A 25,760-nucleotide genomic window follows, 5' to 3' on the forward strand; every position below is an offset into this window, starting at 1 on the left:
AATGTACAATTCGGCAACAGATAAAGACAATCCCTGCCGAGTGACGGGCTCACAGTCTAAACAGGGGAGACAGACAACAGATTATCCTAAAAGAAATAGGATAATAAATAATATATACAAATGAGCACAGTGCTGAGGGGAGGGGGAAGGAGCAGAGGATGGGGGGAACAGAGGGAAAGGGGGAACTCAGTCTGGGAAGGCCTCTTGGAGGAGGTGAGCTCTCAGTAGGGCTCTGAAGAGGGGTAGAGAGTTAGTTTGGCGGATGTGAGGAAGGAGGGCATTCCAGGACAGCAGTAGGACGTGGGCCAGGGGCCGATGGCGGGATAAGCATGAACGGGGGACGGGACGGTAAGGAGATGAGTGGCAGAATGTAAGGGGTGGGCAGTAGAAAGAAGGGAGGTGAGGTAGGAGGGGGCAAGGTGATGGAGAGCTTTGGAAGATCACCACCTGGAGGAGCCCCCAGTTTAGATCTGGGGTGGAACTGGGGAGATTCAGAAATCTCTTCCCTGGGCCCTGGCGGGGTTTCTCCCGACATCCAGTCTGTAGAGCGACCCCAGTAGAACATGTATGGGCTGGATTTTTCTGGTCCCTCCGCCACCCAAGATGAACCCTGAGACCTCAGGCTCAGAGTCCAGTCTGGGTCTGGTCAGGACTGGAGGGGACCCAGGCTATATTTATATCAAGGTCTTTCGTGGGCTGCTCCCAGGATGGTAGTCCTAGCTGCTCGGAGGCTATCATCAATCAAAGGTATTTTGACAGCACTGTCGCAGAGCACTCTACTGCGCACTTGGGAGGGAGAAGACACCATCCTTGCCCTCTAGGAGCTTTTGGTCTAATGGATCTTTGGGCAGCTATTCCCTCCCCTATGAACCCAGCCCTAAGGTGGGAACTGAATGCAGGAACGTCGGGAGGCATTAGAGCCTGTTTGTCTCCCACCTGACTTGTAGGGCCCAGCCCATAGGCAAGTCTGGCTTGGGGAGCCTCAGGGTAAGCCTCGCCTGGGCCGGCCACCCAAGGAGCCAAAAAGCTTCTAGCTTTGTTGGTAAGCTTTTCTTGGGCATGCAAGCCGAGTGGCCGGGGAGGTGGAAATGGGGAAGAGCAAGTAGGTAATTTCTACCCTTCTCCCTTGAGATGCAGCATGGTCTAGTGGTTAGAGCCTAGGCCTGGTCATCAGAAGGACCACCACTAGTCTCTTGTGTGACCTTTGGCAAGTCATTTCTCTGTGCCCCAGTTACCTCATCTGTAAAATTGGGATTAAGACTGTGAGTCCCATGTGGGACAGGGCCTGTGTCCAACCCAATTTGCTTCTATCCACCCCAGCGCTTAGTGCCTTGCACCTAGTAAGCGCTTTAGAAATACCACAATTATAATTGTTGTTGTTCTGGAGATTGGTGTGTGTGGCTGTGATTGTGGTCCCCGACCCACTCGTGCACTGCTGCTGCTGTTGCCGCATTGTGGCTTTGCACTTGCTCCAATGACACATTCCCAAAGACAGGAGTAGGGGTGGGGGGGGGGGCTTGGGTGTGAGATCTCGTAGCTGAGCCCATCAGAGGCTTACCACGGGGTTAAATCAGGGTGGCCGTCCTCCAAACCGGACCTGCAGGGACGTGCCCGAGCGGGCTTAAAATGTTACAGCAGGTTTCAGTCTGCCGGGGGCGGAGGGGGGAGGCGAGAGATTCAGAGAATGAATTCTGGGCAGAGTGTGGGCTTCCCCCACCTCGGGGGCTAATCTTAGTGGCTGTGTCCTGGGGGCCTGGCAGGCTCAAACAGGGCCTTGGCCAGCAGATACTGACCCTGGAGGAATGGCCTCTTTCCCAGCAGCACTTCCCTGAGAGACTGTAAAGTGCTTCATATCCTCTCGAGGGAATTGTCAGTCTTCTCCGCAGCCACCCTCCCCGCCCTCTTCACCCGCTGGGTCAGTCTCTTGACTCTCTGAGACAGGCCTGAAAGCTGAAATCAAATTCATCCAGTTAACCAGCCGCCCCAGGGGCGACGGTGGCCCCGTTGATGGTTTCCGGGGTTGACGGGGTGGGGATTCGTGCTCTGGGGGGTGGTGTGGCAGGACTCGCAGAGGACTTGCTCCGTGACTCCCGAGAGGAAAGCCAAGGCATGAGTCCCAGGCGGCTGCCAACACGGGGCCGTCGGAGGGGATGGGCTCGGAGCCATTCTGTCCTTTCTGGGATCCTCGGAGAAGCAGGGAGAAGTGCTGGAGGTGCTTCCGGTTGGGCCCAGAAGCCTTGGGGAAACAAGCCAAGATGTGAGAATGCAGACTTTCAGAGTCAGCGTGTATGGAGGTGAGAGGCTGAGCCAAAGAAACAGTGTCACATCTTCACACCCCATCTAAGGATTCGAGAGCAGACAGACCGACCATTGTTCGCCTATTACAGCTGGGCACAGAGGAGGCTTTCTGCAGCGTGGCCCAGTGGAAAGAGCCCGGGCTTTGGAGTCAGAAGTCGTGGGTTCGAATCCCTGCTCCACCACTTGTCAGCTGTGTGACTGTGGGCAAGTCACTTCACTTCTCTCTGCCTCAGTTACCTCACCTGTAAAATGGGGATTAAGACTGTGAGTCCCACGTGGGACAACCTGATTCCCTTGTGTCTACCCCAGCGCTTAGAACAGTGCTCTGCACATAGTAAGTGCTTAACAAATACCAACATTATTCATTCATTCATTCATTCATTCAATAGTATTTATTGAACGCTTACTATGTGCAGAGCACTGTACTAAGCACTTGGAATGAACAAGTCGGCAACAGATAGAGACAGTCCCTGCCGTTTGATGGGCTTACAGTCTAATTGGGGGAGACAGACAGACAAGAACAATGGCAATAAATAGAGTCAAGGGGAAGAATATCTCGTTATTATGGCCGGGCAGAGTCAAGTCCCCTGGGCCACTGTCTGTGGCTCCGTCCTTTAGTCAGTCAATCGAATTTATTGTGTGCTTACTGTGTGCAGAGCACTGTACTAAGCTCTTGGGAGAGTACAGTATAAGAATATAACAGACACTTTCTCCGCCTACAAGGAGCTTAGAGTCCAGAGGAGACGTCCAGACAGTCGTTTTGCCGGCCCCCTGGAGGACCCCCTGACTCAGTGGGACCTCCTGAGGGCTTTAGCGTTTCTCCCAGCACCTTCAGCAGAGGACCCTGGCTGCTAAAGATTTGGTGTGTGCCCTGTCGGGTGGTCACTCTTCTGGGGGAGGATTCAAGTTGCGGGGAGGTGGTGGGGAAAGGGGGCAGCTCTCTGATGGGAGAAGAAGGGATCTCTGGTGGGATCCAGCATTCCCGGCCAGTCTGAACTGTGACTCTCAGCCACTAGGTGGCAGCCTCTCTCAGCAAAAGGTCCAAAGCATTCATTCTCTCCCTCTCCCAAGTAATAATAGTAATAATAATGTTGGTATTTGTTAAGCGCTTACTACGTGCAGAGCACTGTTCTAAGCGCTGGGGGAGATACAGGGGAATGAGGTTGTCCCACGTGAGGCTCACAGGCTTCATCCCCATTTTACAGATGAGGGAACTGAGGCCCAGAGAAGTGAAGTGACTTGCCCACAGTCACACAGCTGACAAGGGGCAGGGCTGGGATTCGAACCCATGACCTCGGACTCCCAAACCCGGGCTCTTTCCACTGAGCCATGCTGCTTCTCAAATAATGTTAGTATGTGCTAAGCGCTTACTATGTGCAGAGCACTGTTCTAAGCGCTGGGGGAGATACAGGGTAATCAGGTTGTCCCACGCGAGGCTCACAGTCTTAATCCCCATTTTACAGATGAGGTAACTGAGGCCCAGAGAAGTGAAGTGACTTTCCCACAGTCACACAGCTGCCAAGTGGCAGAGCCGGAATTCGAATCCATGACCTCTGACTCCCAAGCCCGGGCTCTTTCCACTGAGCCACACTGCTCCCTCTTCTGCTCCCTCCTTAGGCCCCTGAATTAAGACGTAAGGATTCCTTCGGACTTCAGACTCCCATTCCGTGGAATGGGAATATGGTGGCCTTCCTCTACCAGGCAGCCATTTCTCCCCAACCCTCCCAAGTGCATGGCCCAGCCTACCCCATCTTGGCCCAAAGGGACAAGTCTCAACCTGAGCCCGGCATTGGGCAGGGCTTGTCTCTATCTGCTGCCGAATTGTACATTCCAAGCGCTTAGTACGGTGCTCTGCACATAGTACGCACTCAGTAAATAGTATTGAATGACTGAACCTTCATCCTCTCTTTCCAGATACCACCCATGGGGCAGGAGAGCTGTCCAAATAATAATGTTGGTATTTGATAAGCGCTTACTATGGGCCAAGCAGTGTTCTAAGCACTGGGGGAGATACAAGGTCATCAGTTTGTCCCACGTGAGGCTCACAGTCTTAATCTCCATTTTACAGATGAGGGAACTGAGGCACCGAGAAGTGAAGTGACTTGCCCAAAGTCACCCAGCTGAGAGGTGGCAGAGCCAGGGTTAGAACCCATGTCCTCTGACTCCTAAACCCGGGCTCTTTCCACTGAGCCACGCTGCTTCTCCAAAGACAGAACTGGTTTGAAAGTGCCCTGGGATTCTGGAAAGCTCAAAGTCAAAGGGTCTCTTCTGCCTCCGAGGAGGTGGGAAGGTGAAGGGGGAGCGGCCGGCTCTGTTAACTTCAGTCCCAAACGAGGCTGTGGCCGCCAGCCAGGATTCCTGGAACCCAGGAGCTGTCAGAGCTCGCAATGCAGAGCTCGCCTCCACATTCTGTCTCCCACGCCTCTGTCTCTGGCTGTCGGCCCTGACGGCCAGGAAGTCCCTAGCTCTGGCTCTAAAACGGAGAGAAATCAATCCGAGTCAGGGAGGGGACAGGCACAAAGAATCCCGGGCCACAGCCGCTGACCAGAACATTCCTGAGCAATCCTGAAAGTGACCTTGCAGATAGCCGCTGGCCCACTTACCCCGGGGAGGAAGGGGGTTTCGATTTTCATCGGATGAGTGATTTTTCATCACCCACACAGATCTCCAAAGGCTGGTGCAGGCCAGAAAGAATTTTCTGTGGGCTGTAGAGCTCAGAGAGCGCAGCCTGGCAAACCTCCCTAAAAAAAGGGAGCCTGCTTGATTTGCTCCTCCAGACTCTGAGAATGCAGAGAGAGGGTGGAGCTCGATCCTTCTGGAAGCATCTTGTTCCAAAAGTGCCCTGGTCCCTGTTCCTAATGTAGCATGAGAGACTTTTCCCTTCACCCCAAGCTCCCGCCTTGGTTTGTAAGCCTGTGTGTATTCTACCTGGCCTTCTGGGCCAAGCTCCCAGTCCCATCCTCGGAGCCAAGGGCAGGTTCTAAAGCACCAAACCCCAAGCAGCTTTAGGCAGGGAATATGCCTGTTCTATTGTTGTGTTATTCTCCCAAGCGCTTAGTACAGTGTTCTGCACATAGTAAAGCGCTCGATAAATACGATTGATTGATTGATTGAAATGTCCCTAAGCTTCTCAGTGGTTTCTGGGGCAATGCTGGATCGCTTGAAGAGAGCTGGACCGCAAGTGCAAGGTATAGTGTCAGGAGAGCTTTAAGTAGGTCACTTAGCCTGGAGCAGGCTTCTTGTCATTAACATGAAGTGCCAAGCAGTTCTAAGCAAACCAGCTGGACCAGGAATGGTCCAAATCTTTCTCAAATCTCTCTGCCTCTTCCCCCTTGTTCTCCCATCTCCCCACTTTCCCTCCTCTCCCCTTCCTCCCCCTCTTCCTCCCCTTCTTGCTCCTCTTCTTTCACCTCGTTTCACCCTCCTCCTCTCCTCCCCTCCTCCCCTCTCTTTTTCCCCTCTCTTTCTCCCCTCCCCCCCCTTTTTGCCCTCTTCCCCTTTCCCACCCACTCTTCCGTCCCCCTTCCCTTCCTCATGGGAACAGATGGACATTCTCTGTGGGGTCAGAGCTGATCCTAATTGAGAGGTCTTGATCAGAAGTACAGCCTGGCTAAATCATGTCATTAGGTGGACCCAGCAACAAATGCAGGGTCCACGGGAAACGACTTGCTGGGCAATGGAAGAGTTATTTAAATCAACGGTCCGAAGAGACGTGGGAATCTGGTGGAAGACCCTTCCTTTGACCTCATCTTTAGTTAAGGCCACCCGTTTTAGGGCTTAGAGCTGAGGACTTGTGTCTTAAGGTGCTAGAGTGAAGTGCATTATGGACCCAACTCCCTAGTGAGAAAAGTGTAGCCTAGTGGAAAGAGCACAAATCTGAAAGTCAGGAAACCAGGGCTTTAGTACCGGCTCACTTAACTTCTCTGAACTCCCAAGCAATGTGGCCCAGTGGAAAGAGCCCAGGCTTGGGAGTCAGAGGTCATGGGTTCGAATCCTGGCTCTACCACTTGTCAGCTGTGTGACTGTGGGCAAGTCACTTCACTTCTCTGTTCCTCAGTTCCCTCATCTGTAAAATGGGGATTAACTGTGCACCTCATGTGGGACAACCTGATGACCCTGTATTTCCCCCAGCGCTTAGAACAGTGCTCTGCATATAGTAAGCGCTTAACAAATACCAGCATTATTATTATTATTGTTAAACAAGGATTCGTGACCATGTCTCCCTAGCCCCTGGGGCTATTAGGAACACCAAGCGAGATCATTTAAGGCGAAGGCGCCTTGGAAATGTTTAAGCTTGATACATCTAGGCAGTGTTATTTCAAGTTACACTAATTAGTGTTAGAACTCTGAAGACATTGAGACCACTGTGTGTTTTACTTCTGATGTACTCTTCCAAGACCTCCATGCTCTGTGCTCTGCACACAGTAAGCACTAAAAAAAGTGGTATTGATTGACTTTCCCAGCTCCAGGATTGACTCCCAGTCCCTGGTTTAGGCCCACCTTTCAGAGAGGTCTGCACAAAGCAACTCCACTGGTGAATCAGAGTTGGAATCAACGACTGTCCTGAAACCCCCTTTTAGTGACCATTTGTCCTTTTTCAACCAGTCTGACCTCTGTCTAGGACGGTGGGGGTGGACTTTGGCAGAGGTAGTCTCGAAAGCCAGCAGCAGCAACCCGAGGCTGAAAGACTGGGAGGTGATGTCGGTATCTCCCATCAGAAACGACGGCTGAGCCTCAGTCTCATCCCAAAGGCCTCAGGGCCGAGGACCTGTCCCCCGGGATTCATGAGGCGGTAGAGGTTTGGGCAGGGACACTTGCATATTCCTCCCACCTTATGCCTGCCAGGACAGAGCTCAACCAGCAAGCTATCAGGGCCGTGGGGTGTCTGGGCAGGGGCAAGTGAATTGGTGGTGACTGGACCCACCTCAACTCAGGATTTGGGAGTTTGAGAGCTTTTCCTTTGGCCAGCTGCGAAGGGAAGTGCCTGCAGAACTTCTCTACCAGGAGGAGTAGTGTGGCCAAATGTTTAGAGCACAGGGAATCAGTAGACATGGGTTCTAATCCTCGCTCTACCACTTGTCTCCAGTGTGACCTTGTTTGGGCAAGTCATTTCTGTCAGTCAGTTGCATTTGTTGAGCATTTTACTGTGTGCAGAGCACTGTACTAAGCACCTGGGAGAGTACAGGTATAACAGACACATTTCGTGCCCACAATGAGCTTCATTCATTCAGTTGTATTTATTGAGCGCTCACTGTGTGCAGAGCACTGTACTAAGCGCTTGGAAAGTACAATTCGGTAACAGATAGAGACAATCCCTACCCAACAACCGGCCCACAGTCTAGAAGGGGGACTGTGCCTCAGTTCTTCATCTATAAAATGGGGATTAAGACTGTGAGCTCCATGTGGGACAGGGTCTGTCAATCAGATTATCATGTATCTATATCACATATATGGTATATAGTAAGCACTTAACAGATCCATTTGCAGGGGGAGGGAGAGAGAAAGAACCCAGCCCTTCTCACCTAGTGTTTCGAGACCCCCATGGGTTCCCCCACTTGTGAGTTTTCTCGTGATTGAATGTGCCTGGAGACCTTGTGTCACTCACCAAACTGGTTTGTAATAGTAACTGTAGTATTTGTTAAGCTCTAGAGTAAATACAAGATAACCAGGTCCCACATGGGGCTCACAGTCTAGGAGTGAGAACAAGTATTGAATCCCCATTTCACAGAAGAGTGAACTGAGGCCCAGAGAAGTGAAGTTACTTGCCTAAGGTCACAAAGTAAGCAAATGGCGGAGTCAGGATTAGAACCCAAGTCCTCTGACTCCCGGACCTATGCTCCTTCCACTAGATCATACTGCTTCTCCTATGTGTCTGACGTGCTCTGCAGTTGTTAGCATCACGGAGCCTGCTCAGACTGCAGTGGCTCTGTGGCTGCCATTCCCATAGAAACTGGTGTTACACTGTCTCTGAGAGAAAGCTGGGCCCTGTGGGAGCCGTGGGGACCGCGGAGCTTGAGGCAGAGCCAGGCTGCGTTCCAGGGAAGCTCAGGAACATCGCTGTTTGCCGAGACCGGGTTCTGGTGGCCGGGACAGGAGGGGCTGGCCTGGGAGCTGGAACCTGCCTTCCAAGAGGAGAGACGCAGATGCTTGGCTTTCGAGGCAACCGCTGGGCCTGCCTTGTTCCCCTGACGGCTCAGACTGTTTGCATCATTCACTCTCCCAGGCAGCCCAGGGCGTTGCCACTGCTAATCCCGCCGAAGGGAAGGGCTGGGGGAAGTCATGGGACACCCAGGGACCTGGTACACACCCTGGCAGAGGGCCCTAGAGGGGCATCTGGCTGAGTTAACTCCCAGCTCCCTCCAGGTCCCCCAGTCCTCCCCTCAGGAGCTGGCAAGAGGGCCATTGGTCTCCTGATCTCAGTCTGGGCAGCATAGGATGGGGGTGTGAGCTCTCTCTTTGCTGGTGCCTTAAGTGGTGCAGTAGGAAGAGGTGGGCAGAGCCCTTGGAATTCATCCAGCCCTTTCCGGGCCATCTGTACCCCTCCACCCTCATTCCCATTCCATGAGGATCTGTGGAGCTGGGGGTAGGGGAACCAGGAGCTCATGAATTTGGGAGTTCTTGCCTGGGAGGGTGGTGAGGAAAAGGAAAAGGGAGCCCTTTGCCCCCTGAGGCCCAGACAAATTCTGCTGATGGATGGGGCTAGACAGGGCTGCCCTCCTGACTCAGTTGAGAATCAGCAGCTGGGAGGAACCTGGTGGTTTGGAGGGTGGAGCTGTCTGCCCTGAATACTCTTAAGGGGAGGGAGGAGGCATCCTTCGTCGATAGGTATTTGTTGAGCTCTTATTCTGTGTACGGCACATGGGAGAGTATAGTACTAGGCACTTGGGAGAGTACAATAGAGTTAGTAGATATGATCCCCATCCTCAGGGAGCTTACTATACAGTAAGAGAGGTAGGCATTAAAATGAAATACAAATAGGGAGAAGCGACAGAGTTTAAAGAAAAGTACACAAATACTTTGGAGAAGCAGGTTGGCCTAGGAATCAGAGGGCCTGCCTGAGTTCTAATCCTGGCTCCATCACCTGTCTGCTGTGTGACCTTGGAGGAGTCACTTAACTTCTCTGTGCCTCAGATACTTTATCTGTAAAAAGGAGATTAAGACTGTGATCTGGGTGTGGAACAGGGACTGTGTCCAACCCAATTATCTTGTATCTACCCCAACAGTTAGTACAGTTTCTGGCACATAGCAAGCACTTATCAGATACCATTATTTTTATTATTATTACTGTGGAGGCGATGAGGGAAAACTGAATACCCAAGTGCTTAGGTGACCTGAAAGTTCTGAAGTAGCAGAATCAAGGGTGGGGCTGGAGGGGATAGGATGGGAAGAAGAGGTGATTTCAGAATCAGGTGATTTCAGTGGTCTGCCTGATGAAGAGAGAAGAGGAGGAAACTAGGCAGGAGGGAGAGCGTGAGCAAGAAATTGACAGGAGTGAGGCACATTGAGTTGGATGACATGAAAGGAACGAAGGATGGGATCTGGGGTGTTATGGGAGAGGAGTGAGAGGGCTGATTCACTGCTTTGAAACTGATGGTGAGGGATTTCTGCTTATAGTGGAGAGAAATGGGGATCCACTGAGGTTTTCTAGGAGTGGAAGGTTGTGCACCAAACAATTTTTCTAGAAAAACGATCCAGGCAGCCTAGTGAAGGGTGGATCGGAGAGGCTGGAAGCAGCAAGAGGCCACGGGCTTTCTGACCTGTCTTCCCATTTTCAGTAAAATCTTTGTGATGACGTGGTTTTTAGGGAGCCCACAAGGAGCCTGCTTGCATGCTCTAATGTTATTACTCCATCTTGACTTGAACCCTTGACCCCAGGGGCTCCCCCTTCTCCTTACATCCTGGAAGGGATGGAGACTAGGATCCACTGGAGCAGAATGGAAGGTTGGAATTTTTAGGGGAAAAACTGCTCCCCCTACTCCCCTCCCCACCTTTCTCCCTCCTCCTCCTGCCAACGTTCCAAAATGGAATGTCTGACATAGTTTTCCCTGTGTCCTGGGATTGAATCTTATTTTTTAAAAGGTATTTCAGTGCTTACTATGTACCAAGCTCTGTACTAAGTGCTGGGTTAGGTACAGGATATGCAGATCAGATAACACTCCTACCCTATGTGGGGCTCACAGTCTAAGTAGAAAGAAGAACAGGTTTTGAATCCCCACTTTACAGTTGAGGAAATTAAGGCACAGAGAAGTGAAGTGACTTACCCAGGGTCACACATCAAGTGAGTGGCAGAGCTGGGATTAGAACCCTGGTCCTCCGACTCCCAGGCCCATGCTCTTTTCTTTAGGCCACGCTGCTTCTCCAAAACCGCCTTCAGTGAAATGTGACACATAGATGTTGGCAGCTCTCTCAATGCACCCCAGCCAGAAAAGACTGGATCCCAGTTCTTCCTGGCAGAGCCGACAGGGAGGAGAACAGCCTGTCAAAGTGCCCAGACAGCTCGGGCAGCCCCTCCGAGTCAGGCTGTGGGCTGGGCCGCTTCTTATGATGGTTTGGGTGGGAGGTGCGGGCGGAGAAGAGTCTGAGAAACTATAAAAACAGGAAGAGGAGCAGCAGGCTGCTTCACCAGTGCCTCTTTTGTATCAGGACCGTTCGGCTGGCATGGTCCGGGGTGGGGAAATGAGGCCTTGGCTTTGCGTTTTCGCGACTGGGCACTTGGTGATGAGTCAAAAATCAGAGCAGGGGGCATCTCGGCTCTAAGAGTTAAATCCTGGTGGGGTCTTGGAAAATGGAGAGGGTGGAGATAGAACTTGGGCTGGTGTCGGTCTCCCATGGAGTGTCTCTGGGCAGTGACTTGACAGTGGGATTGCTGCAACCCTGAAGGGTTATGTAGGGTGTTTTTTTCCCTTCTGCAACAGACCTGCTCCTGATGAGAGAGCTGTGGGCTAGGGGCTTGCCTTGTAGCTTAGTCGAAAAAGCACGGGCCTGGGAGCCAGAGAACCTGAGTTCTAATCCTTTTGTCTCCCAGGCCGATGCTCTGTCCACTAAGCCATGCTGCTTCTCATTTGCCTGCTGTGTAACCTTGAGCAAGTAACTTAGCTTCTCTGTACCTCAGTTACCTCGTCTGTAAAATCAATCAAACGTATTTATTGAGTGTGTACTGTGTGCAGGGCACTGTACTAAGGCCTTGGTAAAGTTCAACCCAGTAATATAACAGACACGTTCCCTGCCCACAGTGAGCTTACAGTCTAGGGGGTGGGGAGGAGGTTTATATAAATAAAATATAAATCACTTTATTTTATGTGTATGGTTCATATTTATATATGCAATATAGAAAATGGGAGTTAAATATAAAATGTAAATGAATATAAAATATAAAATGGTTTATATTTATATGATAAGTAATATATATAAATTGGGAGTTATATACCTGTTCTCCCTCCTGCTTAGACAATTAGCCCCACATGGGACAGGGACTGTATCCAACCTGATGATCTTGTATCTACCCCAGGTCTTAGTATGGTCCTTGACGCATAAGTCCTTAACAAATGCCACAATTATTATTACATGCCATGCCTGTCTTCACCTTCTCATTGTTCCAATTCTTAGTAACTGGGAGTGTCAGCCCCACTGTCTGAGTCTCAGCTTGGGCCAGACCAGTTTCCCTGTTCCAGTCGCTCCTGGGGGTTGTGTGGTCAGTTTGGTCTCCCACTTGGCCTGAAAGGGAAAAGCCAGCCTGATGGTGGGTAGGTGGGTATCTGGGTGGGGGTGGGGATAGAAGAAACCTTGGTCAGGGCTTTAGATGTTCTTCCGCCCCCATGCTGCAAGCTACATCATGGTGAGGGCTAGAGTCGTACCTTCTCTAGCAGGCAGGGAGGAGCATCGGAATGGATCACTGGCCCGGACCTGGTGCCAGAGAGTGACCGTCGAGCAGTCCAGTCCCCTGACAAGTGGCCTGTCGGGGGTCCGGATAGAAACCTATGGTTGCTTGTCCCAGGAGCTCTCTGGGGTGGGCTCTCTTGTTTCTGGGCAAAGCAAGGGTCTGGAGCAGGTAAAGGAAGTGTGCAGAGTCCTGGGTGGCACTCCAGAGGTCTGGCTCCTCATCCAGCTTCCTCTCTGACTTGCTTTGGGACCTGGGAGAAGTCATTTCCCCTCCCTTAGACTGTGAGCCCCATGTGGGAGAGGGATGCTGTCCCGCCTGATTATCCTGTGTCTACCCCAGCGCCTAGTACAGTGCTTGGCGCCTAGAATGCTCTTAACAAATGCCACTGTTTTTCTACTTCTCTGGGCCTCAATATCCTCACCTCTAAAATGGAGGCAACAAAACTCCAGTGTGTCTAGGGAAGATGGCCTCAAGGTCACTGAGGGGGAGAAATGGCCATAGAACAGCACCCTAAGGCTCAGGCCTAGCCATCTCCCCCAGGCTGGGATCACCGACTTTATTTTTCAGACCTGGGTCTGAGAGCTCCTGGCAGGCAGAACAGGGGCTACTGCTTTGTGCCCGAGGCCCTGTGGGGAAGAAGCTCAGGACCCGTCTGGCAGGGAGATCAATTATTCATGGTGACTATTCTCTGGACAAACAGCGGCCTTCCCTTTGTGGCCCCGTTTCCCCTCTTGTCTGGGCCACAGCCCGCTATTACATTTTAAAGTCAGAAACAAAACAGAAAACGGAGGGCTTTGTGGTGGTGGAGGAGGAGGAGGAGCTGCATCGCTTCTTGTTCATTCTTGCCCCGAGCTCTGCATGCTGGCATCTCCCGAACCGGGCCCGAGGAGGGTGGATATGGAGGGCGTGGGGTTCCAGGATCATCTGTCTACCCCCTGATTACTCACTCACCCTCCCTTCCTGGGTGTTAGCCTGCATCCCGGCCCTGGTACGTGTTCTTCCCGGAGTTTGTGCCGGTTTGGGCAGGTGGCACTGCTGACTGCAGGGGAGGTGGAGGCAGCGGGGGGCTGAGGGGGCCACCCTGCTCTTGCCTTACCTAAAGCCCAACGGACCTGCAGAGTGGGAGGGGGCAAGGGGGCTGGGGAAAACTGGAGGGTTTGAATTGAAATCTAGTTTGGAAGCCGCAGGTGGGCCAGGTGCCCAGGAGATGAAGCGTTAAGGAGCTTATGAGCAGAGGTTGGCGCGCCTCGGTTCTGGCCTTCCGGGGGTTGAAATGTGCTGGGGCAGAAGGGGCCTGTTGGAGCCACTCCCACCCCCATGCAATTCCCTTCTACAGCTGCTCCCTTGGGGCAGGGTCCGAGTTAAGCTGGGAGTCAGCAGGCAAGCTCGGTGGTGGAGGAGGACATATTTATCCTTTGACTAAACCCAGCAACCACGCCACGGTCATTTAAAAAGGCAGGAGTCCAGAAATCGAGCTCCAAGGACCTGAATAACGGTGGGCCATCCGTCAGCTTGGCCAAGTGGAAAGAGCATGGGCCTGGAAGCTAGAGGGCCCGAGTTCTAATCCCGGTTCCCCCATTGGTCTGCTGGGTGACCTTGAGCAACTCTTATAACTTTTCTGAGCCTCAGTTACCTCATCTGTAAAATGGGGTTTAAGATGGTGCACCCCACATGGGACAGGCACTGTGTCCAACCTGATTAGCTTCTATCCACCCCAGCGTCCACCCCAGTGCTTAGTACAGTGCCTGGAACATAGTAAGCGCTTAATAAATACCGTAATTATTATTAAGCCAAGTCTCCTGACTCCCAGTGCCGCCCTTTGAGTAGTGATGATGGTTTGTGTTGACCCATTCATATTCTGTCACCCTCTGCCTAGGAACAAATTGTGCAGGTCTACCAATTGGGAAGACCGGTGCAGTCCGTGATCAGAGAACCAGAATATCCTGGCCCAGAGTAAGATAGAGAAAATTCCACATTCTCAATTCTGTGACTGGCCCCCAGGCCAATGACTATCTACAAGGCTCGTCTGATTGGCAAGCAGGAAGACAGTCACTGGTATTTATTGAGCACTTACGGTGTGCACAGCACTCTGTACTAAGTGCTTGGGAGAGTACAATGTAACGAAGTTGGTAGACACATTTACCAAAGAGTTTCAAGTGTGTAAAACATTGGAGGGGTGGGCTGGCCTTAACATTCAGTGCTAATCAAAAGAACAGAATGGTCAGCCACTCTGTAATTCCCCACCCATCTCAGGCACGTCAGTCTGCTGACCACCCCTTGACCCTCACTGCTGCTCAGCTGGAGATTCTGCAGCTTGGCGTCCAGGAATCTCCATTAGTCCTGCCTTGACCTTCCCCAGTATGGCGGGGGCGAGGGGGCAGGGGGCAAGAATTCTAAAAATAAATCTAAAGAATTCTTGAGGTGGGGCTGAAGTTTCCACTCTCTGCTGGGGTTAAGGTTCCCAGTGGAGCACCAAAGAGCAGAAGAGGGGAACGGCTTCAAGAAGCAACCTGGGTTCTGATCCTAGCCTCACTGAGGGCTTGTTGGGTGACCTTGGGAAAGTCACCTTCCCTCCCCGAACCTCAGTTTCCAAGGCATCCAGGGCTCAGACATGGCTACAAAGGATGTGGAAGAAATGACTTGGTGCCCGTAAGATGGAAAGACCCCCAGAGGGCTAAAAATAAAAGAACCTGTTTCTAGGCTGCAGGCCAGGAGGATGTGGATCTGAAGGGGTAGCCCTGGGATTATGTCTCCCCACTGTACCCCCTTGCAGGAAACTGGAGAAAGGGAATCAATCAATGGTATTTACTGAATGCTTACTATGTGCAGAGTATGGTACTAAGCACTTGGGAGAGTACAAAATAATTAGCAGACAAGTTCCCTGCACATAATGAGTCTAGAGGGGAGCCAGGTTCTCCCAGCAGCAACTGAACTGCAGTCTTCCCAGCATCCTTTTGGAGCTGCCAATGCTATTTTCGGCTCCTGTAGTTAATGGCAGAAGAGCAGCCTCGTTCTGGTGAGGGAGAAGGGGGAGACCCTCTCTAGCAAAAGAAGAAGTAAGAGGGTTGCAACCATTACTATTCACCCGAGGATTCCTGCCGATGAAATTGCTCTGCAGATCTCCCCATTTATTACACCCTCCCACTCTCCCCCTCCTCCTTCTCTGGCAGGTCATGAGGGAGGTAAGGAGTGGGGAGGGGGAAGGGGGGAAATCAGCATCTGCTAGGTACCCAGCTCAGCTGCCGTGCAGGGCATGATGTAATCTCTGATTCTGCTGTTGCTAGGAAATTCTTCCTGCAGTGATATTGCACCGTCCTCAGTGTGAGGAGGGAACAGGATGTTCCCGAGATGTGAAGGGAAGGACTGCGGGGCTTCCCGGGGCTGGTGAGCGGGGAGCCGGAACGGGCGAGCAGCTTGAGGTAGCAGAGGAGCAGCAGGAGCCCCAGGGAAGGAGAAAATGAAATGACTCGAGCCTCCGCCTGACTGCTTCTCCCGTCTTCTCCCAGGGGCCAGCCGGGCCCGGGGGTGTCCGGACCCCGGTGGGGGCAGGAGATTGGTTTTGTAAGCCACCCGCTGGCTTTCTACAGTTGAATAGGGGACCGGGCGGGGTGAGGGAGCGATGGGATCAATAGAGGGGAGAGCGGAACATCCAGAGCCTTGTTTGGATCGCACCGCGAGTTCGGACAACCGGACAGAGGAGGTTTAGACCACCCCGGGTGGACCCAGTTGGGTGATTAGCCAAGTTTCTTGTAGGGTGGGGATTGTGGAAGGAAGGGCCTGATTGGTCAGTGGTTGAATTGGCTAATTGTGGATGGCTTGTTGCCTTTCCACTACAGCTCTCCTCAGAGGGGTGGCGGTTGGCTTTGCTGGGCTCCCAGGGGTCCCTGCCTCGGTTCCAGTTGGCGGAGAGCCGCGCCCGGGAGAAGCAGCCTCACCATCTCTGGGGTTCCTGGGGAAGGGAGCGAACAGTCGAGCCTCCGAGGAGGTGGAAGGCCCAGGGAAGGCCACCGTTCCTGGGGGCGGGTACCCAGGGCTCCCAACCTCTGCTCCCCTCACCCATCCACCTGCCAAACCCCTCCGCCCTCACCCGTCATCATATGCCAGACCCTGCTGCACCACAGCCCGTTCTTGTATGTGACTTTTCTTGTCTGTGCCATTCCAATCCGCCCCCCTCCTCCTCCTCCCGGGAAGAATTCCTTCTTGAACGCGCAATGGGATTGTGCCGGAAAGGCCGCGGGTCAGCCTGGGTTGTTGTTTGGGAGCCACGTGGAGCCACTTCCCTGGGAACGGGATGGGGGAGGCAGCAGCTGGGCAGGGAGCAGGGGGTCAGGCTGCCCAAGGGAGAGGGAGGCACGGGCCTGGGCGCACAGGAGACTTACCACCCCTGCCTTCCCCTTCAGGTGCCTGGCATCCAGGCCCAGGAGGGTTGGGGTGAATGGTCTGCTCAGGGAGGACTTTGGCCTCTGGCGAGCCCCTGTCCTCCCCATCCTGTCCCTTCTCTTCCCCCTCACCCCCCACCCCCAGCAATCCCCACCCCGTTGCTGGCTATCCCTAGAAGCCTGTGTTAATGGAAAACATGACAAAGGAAGTGATTTCACAAAGGCCCCGGTCCAAATCTAAAATTCAGATTGAAAAAGAGCGATCCTACCCAAAGCACAGGAACAGGGCAGACTGCCTGGCCAGAAATCAGCTGGGCCAGGTTCTCGGGAAACAGGTGTGGGAATCTGGGAAAAGGATGAGTTGGTTGTTGGGAAAGGAAAGGCATGGGGTATTTCCCTCGAGCTTTTGGTCCTGATGAGCCATCAGTGAGAGCCAGTTTCTCCCCACCCTTGCACATAGCCATTCACCCAAGCTAAGTAATGATCCACTCATGGTGAGAGGAGGAGAAAGTAGGCTGGTGAATGGGTTGTTTCTACTTATCTGCTTTCCACGTTTTTTTCACAGTATTTGTTAAGCACTTACTATGTGTTACGCTCTACTAAGTGCTAGAGTAGGTACAAGATAATCAGTTGAGACACAGTCCATGTCCCACATAAGGCTCACAGTCTTCATCAGCCTTCAAGTGAGGTATAACTGGGGGACAAAGCGAAGCGACTTGCCCAAAATCACACAGCAGATAAGTAGCGGGACTGGGATTTGAACTCAGATCTTCTGACTCTCAGGCTCCAACTCTTTCCTTTCATTAATTCACTAAATTGTATTGAGCATTTACTGTGTGCAGTACACTGTACTAAGTGCTTGGAAAGTACAGTACAGCAATAAGGAGAGAGAATCCCTGCCCACTGTGGGCTCACAGTCTGGGGAGGCAGACATAAGGTCAGTCAGCAGACAGGTGGTGGAGCCGGGATTAGAAGCCAGGTCCTTGTGACTCCCAGGCCTGTGCTCTATCCACTAAGCCATGCTGTTTCTCCCAGTTCTTACTTTTGGCAGTTCTCCAGTTTTTCTAGTTTCTAGCTAGGCCAGGTTGCTTTTCTCACCTGTGATTGTCTCAGCCTCCTCTCCTCCAGCACCCCCATAACATTGCTATGCCCTGCCACCTAGGAGCTGAGTAAGAAATCTGGGTTCGGGAGGAGAAGCTACAGAATTTAGACATGAGATTCAGAGGAGAGCAAAACCAAAGAAGGGAAAGAGGATTATGGGGCTGAGGGTGAGGAGCCATTCTTGGGAAAGGCAATGCGGGGGAAGCTCTTCCCAGCCTCCAGAGACCTCGGAATCTATCCAGGGACCCCTTAGGCTTCCCTCCCCAACACCAGCACCACCACAAGCCTTTATCAACCCTTTATATTGTGTGCCCCCCATTCCAGAGTCCAACCCACACCTCTCACCTATGGGGAGTTGGGACTGCCAAAAGTAGGAACTGGGAGAAGCAGCGTGGCTTAGTGGATAGAGCAGGGGCCTGGGATTCAGAAGGACCTGGCTTCTAATCCTGGTTCCACCACTTGTCTGCTGTGTGATCTTGGGCAAGTAACTTCACTTCCTCTGTGTCTTAGTAACCTCATCTAGAAAATGGGGATTAAGACTGCAAGCCCCATGTGAGACCGTGTCTGACCCTATTTGCTTGTATCCACCCAAGTGCTTAGTATAGTGCTTTATACACAGTAAGTGTTTAACAAATGCCATGATTATTACGGTGTTCCAAGCACTTTACTGAGCCCCTGGAAGACAACAGAGTTGATAGTCACATTCCCTGCCCACAAGGAACTCACAGTCTAGAAGGGGAGACAGGCATTAAAATAAATAAATTATGGATATATTCATAAATGCTGTGGGGCTGAGGGGGATGATCTAAGTGCATAGGTGACGCAGAAGGGAGTAGGGGAAAAAAGGACTTAACTGGGGAAGCCCTCTTGGAGAAGATGTGATTTTAATAAGACTTTGAAGGTGGCGAAAATCAGATCAGACACAGTCACAGTCCACATGGCTCACTCTTAGGAGATAGAACAGGTATTGAATCCCTGTTTTACAGGTGAGGATACTGAGGCACGAAGAAGTTAAGTATTTGCCCAAGGTCCCACAACATGCACATGGCAGAGGTGGATTAGAACCCAAGGCCTCTCCCACCCAGACTCGTGCTCTTTCCTCTAGGCTACGCTGCCATGTAGTGTTCAGGTCAGAGTTTGAAGGTGAAAACAAATGAACCCTGAACCATTCAAGTCTCAACAGCCGCTCCAGATTTTGGGACTTGCCTGGTCAGCACAAGTAGACTGAGCAGGGCAGCTACTGCAGACAGGGTCCCAGGGTTTTCTTTACACAACAGCTATAAAGATGAGAGCAAGAGTGAGGTGGGGGGCAGGAGAGAGCGAGAGGACGATGGAGCATGTGCAATGGAAACTCCCCAAACTCTCAATGCACAAGATTGAAGCTCCTAGAGAAGAGAGCACAAAGCTATGAGTCAGGAGACCCAGATTCTAGTTCTGGCTACAGTTGCCTGCTGGGTGCCTTTTAATAATAATAATAATAATAATGTTGGTATTTGATAAGCACCTACTCTGTGTAGAGCACTGTTCTAAGCGCTGGGGTAGATACAGGGTAATCAGGTTGTCCCTCATGAGGCTCACAGTCTTAATCCCTATTTTACAGATGAGGCACTGCGGCACAGAGAAGTTAAGTGACTTCCTCACAGTCACACAGCTGACAAGTGGCAGAGCCGGGATTCAAACCTATGACCTCTGACTCCCAAGCCCATGCTCTTTCCACTGAGCCACGCTGCTTCTACAAATCACTTACCTTCTCTGTGTCTCACTTGTAAAAAGGGGATAAAATACCTGTTCTTCCTTCCTCAAAGACTATGAGCCCCATGTAGGACAAGAGCTATGTCCACTTTGATTCTCTTGTCTCTACCCCAGTGCCAAAAGGTGCTTAGCACATAGTAAAAGCTATTATTATTATTATTACAATATTTATTAGGTGCTTACTAAGTGTCAGGCACTGTTCTAAGCACTGAGGTAGATACGAGTCAATCAGGTTGGACAGTCCCTATCCCACCTGGGGCTCACAGCCTGAGGGAATAGGATTTAATCCCCATTTTACAGTAGAGGAAACTGAGGCAGAGAGAATTTAAGTGACTTGCCCCTAGGCTCTAAGCAATAAATTGGCAGAGTAGGGATTAGAACCCAGGTCCTCTAACTCCCAGGCCCGTGTTCTTTCCACTAGAATCGCTTCTCAAGCATTGAATAAATGCTATTATTATTGGACCCAATAGCCCGGCTATTTTCAGAGCCATTCCACAAGTGCCTCGACTTCAGAACCTCATTGGGACAACCAGGGCCATGGCTGGGCCCCCCTAAATTCAGGGATCCCATTACCGCCATGAAGTTTGCCTATATGGAAAATACTAGGCTTGACAGTCTTTAATGGTACCTTGAGAGCAAGTAAGGATTCTCTTCGTTACTCCCGAGTCTGGCTCATATCCCCTAGGCTGTAAGCTTGTTATGGGCAGGGACTGTGTCTCCTAATTCTGTTATAGTGTTCTCCCCCTAGCACTTGGTATAGTGCTGTGCACATAGTGAGTGCTCAATAAATACCACTGATGGATTGATATCCCCTCCACCCTGGGGAGTTGACTGACTCTTGTTCCATCATCCTGTGGTTCCTGAGTGAGCAGGGATTTCATAGGAACTTGGGGGCTCCTCATGCACCCTCACTGTGGTCACCTGCTCACTGCCCATGGACTCGGCTGTCTCTCCTGTGATTGTTCTGGGAAAGAGCCTGGGGCTCCCACCAGGGGAAGCAGAGATGTTGAGAGCGAGAATGCAGGCAGGGTCTCCAGCGGCGTAGGGTAAAGAGTTTCCCAGGGGAGTGATCCATGCAGTGGTGGTACCAACTCAAATCAGCTTGCCCAAGCTTAAGGAGCTCATTGTGGACAGGGAATGTGCCTGTTATGTTGTTGTATTTTACTCTCCCAAGCGCTTAGTACAGTGCTCTGCACATAATAAGCACGCAGTAAAAACGATTGACAGCATTGATAATTACAGTACTTGTTAAGCGCTTACTGTGTGCAGAGCACTCTCCTAAGCACGGGGCTAGTTAGTCATGTTGGACGTAGTCCCTGACATAGGGCTCACACTTTTAACCCCCATTTTGCAGATGAGGTAACTGAGGCCCAGAGAAGTAAAGTGGCTTACCCAAGGTCACACAGCAGTCACATGGCGTAGCCGGGATTAGAGACTGGACCCACCCAGGGAACTGTCCTCCTCTCCCTTCTCCCCCTCATCCTCTGCTCCCCTGGAAGGGTTGACCCCCGGAACACTCACCCACCCCTTCTGCTTGTCTGTGCTGCAGGTGCAGAGGACGTGGTCATGGCGTTTTCCAGGTCGGAGACGGAAGACAGGAGACAGTAGCCGGAGAAGCTTCGGGAGAGCCCCAGGGGCTGGCCGGGGCCATGACAGCTCTGCAGATCTGGGAGGCTGGCTGAGGAACCTGCCCCTTGTCCCCCTCCCCCCAGCTCCTCCTGAGTTCTTTCCTGTCCACCCCTCTGCCCCCTTCACTCACACACCAACACACACACACACCTCCCCTCCAAAGCATCCCCCAGCCTCCGTCTGTTGTCTGTTCTCCGTCGCTGCTCAGCTGGGCTGTGAGTCGAGAAAAGGCAGTGGTGTCACTCAGATTTGCCCAGAGGGACGGACTCCGTGATTGGCTAAAGGAAGAAACTTTTTTTTTCCATTCTTGACCAACGGAAACCTTTTCTTTTTATTTCTGACTTATTTTATTTTAAACGTGTGTGTGTGTGTGTGTGTGTTCTGTTTTGGGGTTTTTTTTTCCTGCGACTCTCTGTGTCAGCTGCCCGGGAAGCGTTCCATGCTCTGGTGCTTTTATTTTATTATTATTTTTTTTATAGGTCACTTAGCAATGTGAAATGATTTAGATTGGCTCTTAAAACTGGAAAAGGATTTTGATTGGCGGGTTAATAGAAAGTGCGTTTCTCTGTGATTGGCTTCAAGGGCTCTTCAGACCACCTCAGCTCTCGGTTTTGGAGGAAGAAAACAGGGCTTGGGGCATTGACGGTTGTGACATTTAATGACTTGTAAAAAGGGAAACCGAGGGTGCTTTGCAATATTTATTACACAGTGAGCTTGCTGCTGCTGCTTTTATGATTTGATTTTTTTAATTTGGCCATTGCCTTGTACGAGTGATTCCTAGTACCCCAAGAACTTCCCTCACTTGGCTGCTTGGAGGCTGCTGGGGCCAGGCCTGAAGGAAGGAGGACTCTTGAAAGGGCATTGACTCTGCCCACCTGACGAAGGTTGCCCTCAACCCAGCTCTTTTGGAGGCCAGGAGGGCTTGCACCTGGAGAGCAGCAGCTGGGAGAAATTTCTTTCATGGTCCTGGGCCAGCCGCTTTCCAGAGCCTGTGGAGGTCACTGGGAACTCGATTGGCGGCCTTAAGGAAAGGGCCAGATCCTCATGGGGAGAACAAAATGACTGCCCCCAAAACTGATCTTCCGGTTTCATTCTCTAAGAAGCTTTTTGCTCCCGGGGCAGGGCCCAGCTTTGTTCCCTGAAGCCAGGGCCCTGCTGTTCCCAGGCTGCCTCCCACCCTGGGATTTAATAATACTAATAATAATTTTGATATTTGTTAAGCGCTTACTGTGTGCCAGGCACCGCACTAAGCTCTGGGGTGGATACAACCAAATCGAGTTGAACACAGTCCCTGTCCCACGTGGGGCTCACAGTCTCAATCCCCATTTTACAGATGAGATAGCTGAGGCCCAGAGAAGTGAAGGGACTTGCTCAAGGTCACACAGCAGACAAATGGCAGAGTCAGGGTTAGAACCCATGACCTTCTGACTCCCAAGCCCGTGCTCTATCCACTGCGCCATGCGGCTACTGCTTTAAGTAGGAGGGAGGGAGCTGCCCGCATGAAGGGATGGTCAAGAGCAGAGTCACGGCCATGCCCGAGGCCCCATGTGACCTCAGCTGTGGGTCTGGGAGCCCAGCCCTCCCACCCGACTCCCCAGGTTTCAGCCTCTGTACCCCACCGGCCCCCGGCCCCGCAGGAAGAGCAAAAACACAGAGAGTTCTTGTCCTCAAACCTGCAGTGGTAGTCGCACATTGAAGAAGAAACAATCTTACCCAAAGCTGCCAAGGCCTGCGCCCGGGTTCAGCCTGGCGAAGTTGCCATCCATTTATATTTTGAAGTGCCCGGCTGTGCCTGGTGCCCCACTGGACCCCAGACCAGCCAATTACTTAGCCCCCAGCCCCTTATTCTTTAGAACTTAGGTCTGACTGGTGGAGAGAAGGCTTCTTCCCCAGTGCTTGAGGGCCAGGAGTGCCGACTTGGGTCTTGCAGACAGGGTGAAGGTGGCGTCCTCCAGACCCAGCTGACCTCCCACCCGTCCTCCTCTGCCTCATTCCCAGCTAAGGTTTGTGGATGCTGGCAGTAACTCCTGTCCCCCACCCCGTCCCCTGCTGCCCTCCACCCTACTCTACCCTGGGCAAGCCCAGGTCCAGCCAAATACAGCCATCATGCAGGATGATGATTATTATGACTGTGGCCCTTGTTAGGTGCTTACTACGTGCCAAGCACTATACTAAGATCATCAGGTCAGATGCAGTCCCTGTCTCACATGGGGCTCACAGTCTAAGTAGCAGGGAGATTGAATCTCCATTTTACAGGTTAGGAAACTGAGGCCCAGAGAAGTTAAGTGACTTGCCCAAGGTCCCACAGCAGGCCAGTGGTAGAGCCAAAAGTCAAACCCAGGTCCTCTGATTCCCAGGCCCGGGTTCTTTCCACTAGGCCTCGCCGTTTCCACTGCAGAAAGGGAAGTTGGTGCAAAAGAAAGGTAGAGTGAAGAGGAATTGTTTAAAAAAAAATATTTGAAAAGGTGTAAATGATCAGCCACTTAGGGAGAGGGATCCTTCTTATTCACCCCTTGGGTTCTGGATCAGGCGGGCGCTAGACACAAAGGTTCCTCCCCAACCTCTGCCCGGCTCGGAAGGAGTTGGAGGATTTCACTGGCTCTCACCTGGGCTTGGCCTCAGCAGGCCCAGGGGCCCCGGCCCGAGTGCCCACAGTTTGCCATCTCTGCCTATATCGGGGTAGGGATGAGTGTCCGATCACCTGGATGCCGGTCCCGTGGTGGGGGAGGTCGGGGGTCTCTCTGTCACCGTGGTCGCCCTCTTTCTCTGGGGCAGATCTCTGCTGAGCGGCTTCGGGTCTTAGAGGTAGGGTCTAACCCGAAATGGGTGTGTGAATGGGACCGGGTGGCTGTGTATGTGTTTCTCTTTGTCAAACTAACGTGCGTTCCTCATGTGTAACGATGTTTCATCTTCTGAAGAAAAGTGAAAGTGTTTCTGTGGTTTAATCTTTTGACTAAAAATGTAAGTGTTGGGGGAGAAAAAAGACAATTAACAATAAAAGATTTTAATAGCTTGTCCCCAGCCAGACAGAGCTGATGTCTCCTGGGGCCTCATGCGTGGTTTCCCAACTCTGATCATCATCATCATCATCATTCTCATCATCATCAATGGCATTTGAGTGCTCGCTATGTGCAGAGCCCTATCCTAAGCATTTGAGAGTACAATATGACAGAGGTGGTAGGTATGTTCCTTGCCCACAATGAGATCTGTGACAGCTCGTGGCTACTGGAGAATCGGAGCCCTGTGGGGAAGAGCCACTGGAAGATTTGCCAGTCCCCCTAGACAGGCTGCATTTGCGTAGGATGGCTAGTAGCGTTTAGGGGGCACTGAACCCCCCAGACATTCTTGACAGAGTACATCTATAGTGACAAGCACACAGTGTAAAGTAATAATGTTCCACGGAACATTATGCCCAAATTTGCCTGAATCTAGAGCGTTTCTTGGGGACATGCCTGAACTCCCTGCCTATTCCCACTTGGCTCCAGAGCCATTCCCCTGCCAGGTTCCTTTGAACATGGGCACCTCCTCCACAATGTGGATCTCAGTGACAGGACCGAGGTGGAGGGAGACTGGGAGCTTAAAAATACCAGGCAGAAAGGTATCCGGTGCCTTAGCCAAAGTAGGCAGGCAGACAGGAAAAAGCATGGCAAAGTGGATAAAGCACGAGCCTGGGAATCAGAAGGTCATTGGTTCTAATACTGGCTCTGCCACTTGTCTGCTGTGTGATCTTGGGCAAGTCATTTCACTTCTTTGGGCCTCAGTTACTTCACCTGTAAAATGGGGATTGAGACTGTGACCCCATAAAGGACAGGAACTGTGTCCAACCCGATTTACTTGTATTCCCCCCAGTGCTTAGTACAGTGTCTAGCACATAATAAGTGCTTAACAAATACCACAGTTATTATTATTATTATAATAAAACCAGGCAGATGGACACTCTAGGATTGGGCCTAAAGGCATGCCAATGGGTCTTCAGCATGATTAATCTCTTTCTGTCCTGGAGTTCCTGAACTTTGCCCAGGACAGAAGTGCCACTTTTAATGCAGAGTTAAACACCCCCAAGAGGCTGGGCACTGAATCTGGTACCCTGGGAGAGCATGGAGTTAGAAGACAGCTTCTGATCTAGCGGAAAGAAAGGAGAACAAACAGCAGCCCCCAACAAGCCCCTGAAACATGGTGGCCCATGTTTAGACACATGCCTCCCTAGGCTCACCTGGAATGCCAATATGTGAAAATACACCAGGAACACAGACACTTGGGTGGAGGATGGGGAAGGGCCCTATTGAGGTTGGAGGTCTGAATGAATGTCTGGGCCTGGATATTTGCCAGAACCACAGTCAGTTGGCTGGATTGATTACTTACTGTGTGCAAACCACTGTACTAAGTGTGTGGGAGAATACAATATGAGAGACACTCCCTGCCCCCAATGAGCAGCAAGTCTGAGTGGATAGACCGTGGGCCTGGGAGTCAGAAGGTCATGGGTTCTAATCATGACTCCACCACATGTCTATTGTGTGACCTTGGGCAAGTCTCTGGGCCTCAGTTACCTCATCTGTAAAATGAGGATTGAGAGTGTGAGCCCTAGGTGGGACAGGGACAAAAATTAGTCAGTTTTTGTCTACCCCAATGCTTAGAACAGTGCTTAGCACATAGTAAGCACTTAACAAGTACCATAATTATTAATGAGTTTACAGTCTAGGGGTTTGGAAGGGGGGAAGAGA

General features: G+C 51.7%; 1 protein-coding gene across 4 annotated transcripts in view; it reads left to right on the forward strand.

Annotated features, from left to right (window-relative positions):
- CTNNBIP1 (catenin beta interacting protein 1) overlaps positions 1-21,760 on the forward strand; it is a 71,896-nt gene extending 50,136 nt beyond the window's left edge. For all 4 annotated transcript variants that reach the window (XM_029066800.2, XM_029066799.2, XM_007661938.4 and 1 more), the window contains one exon: positions 20,960-21,760. In XM_029066800.2, the coding sequence (XP_028922633.1) occupies positions 20,960-21,018 (59 nt within the window). In that variant the 3' untranslated portion in view covers positions 21,019-21,760. The remainder of the gene's footprint in view (positions 1-20,959) is intronic.
- The last annotated feature ends 4,000 nt before the right edge of the window (positions 21,761-25,760 follow it).

The sequence above is a fragment of the Ornithorhynchus anatinus genome, chromosome 5, assembly GCF_004115215.2.
Source record: "Ornithorhynchus anatinus isolate Pmale09 chromosome 5, mOrnAna1.pri.v4, whole genome shotgun sequence".
Classification (NCBI taxonomy): Eukaryota; Metazoa; Chordata; class Mammalia; order Monotremata; family Ornithorhynchidae; genus Ornithorhynchus; species Ornithorhynchus anatinus.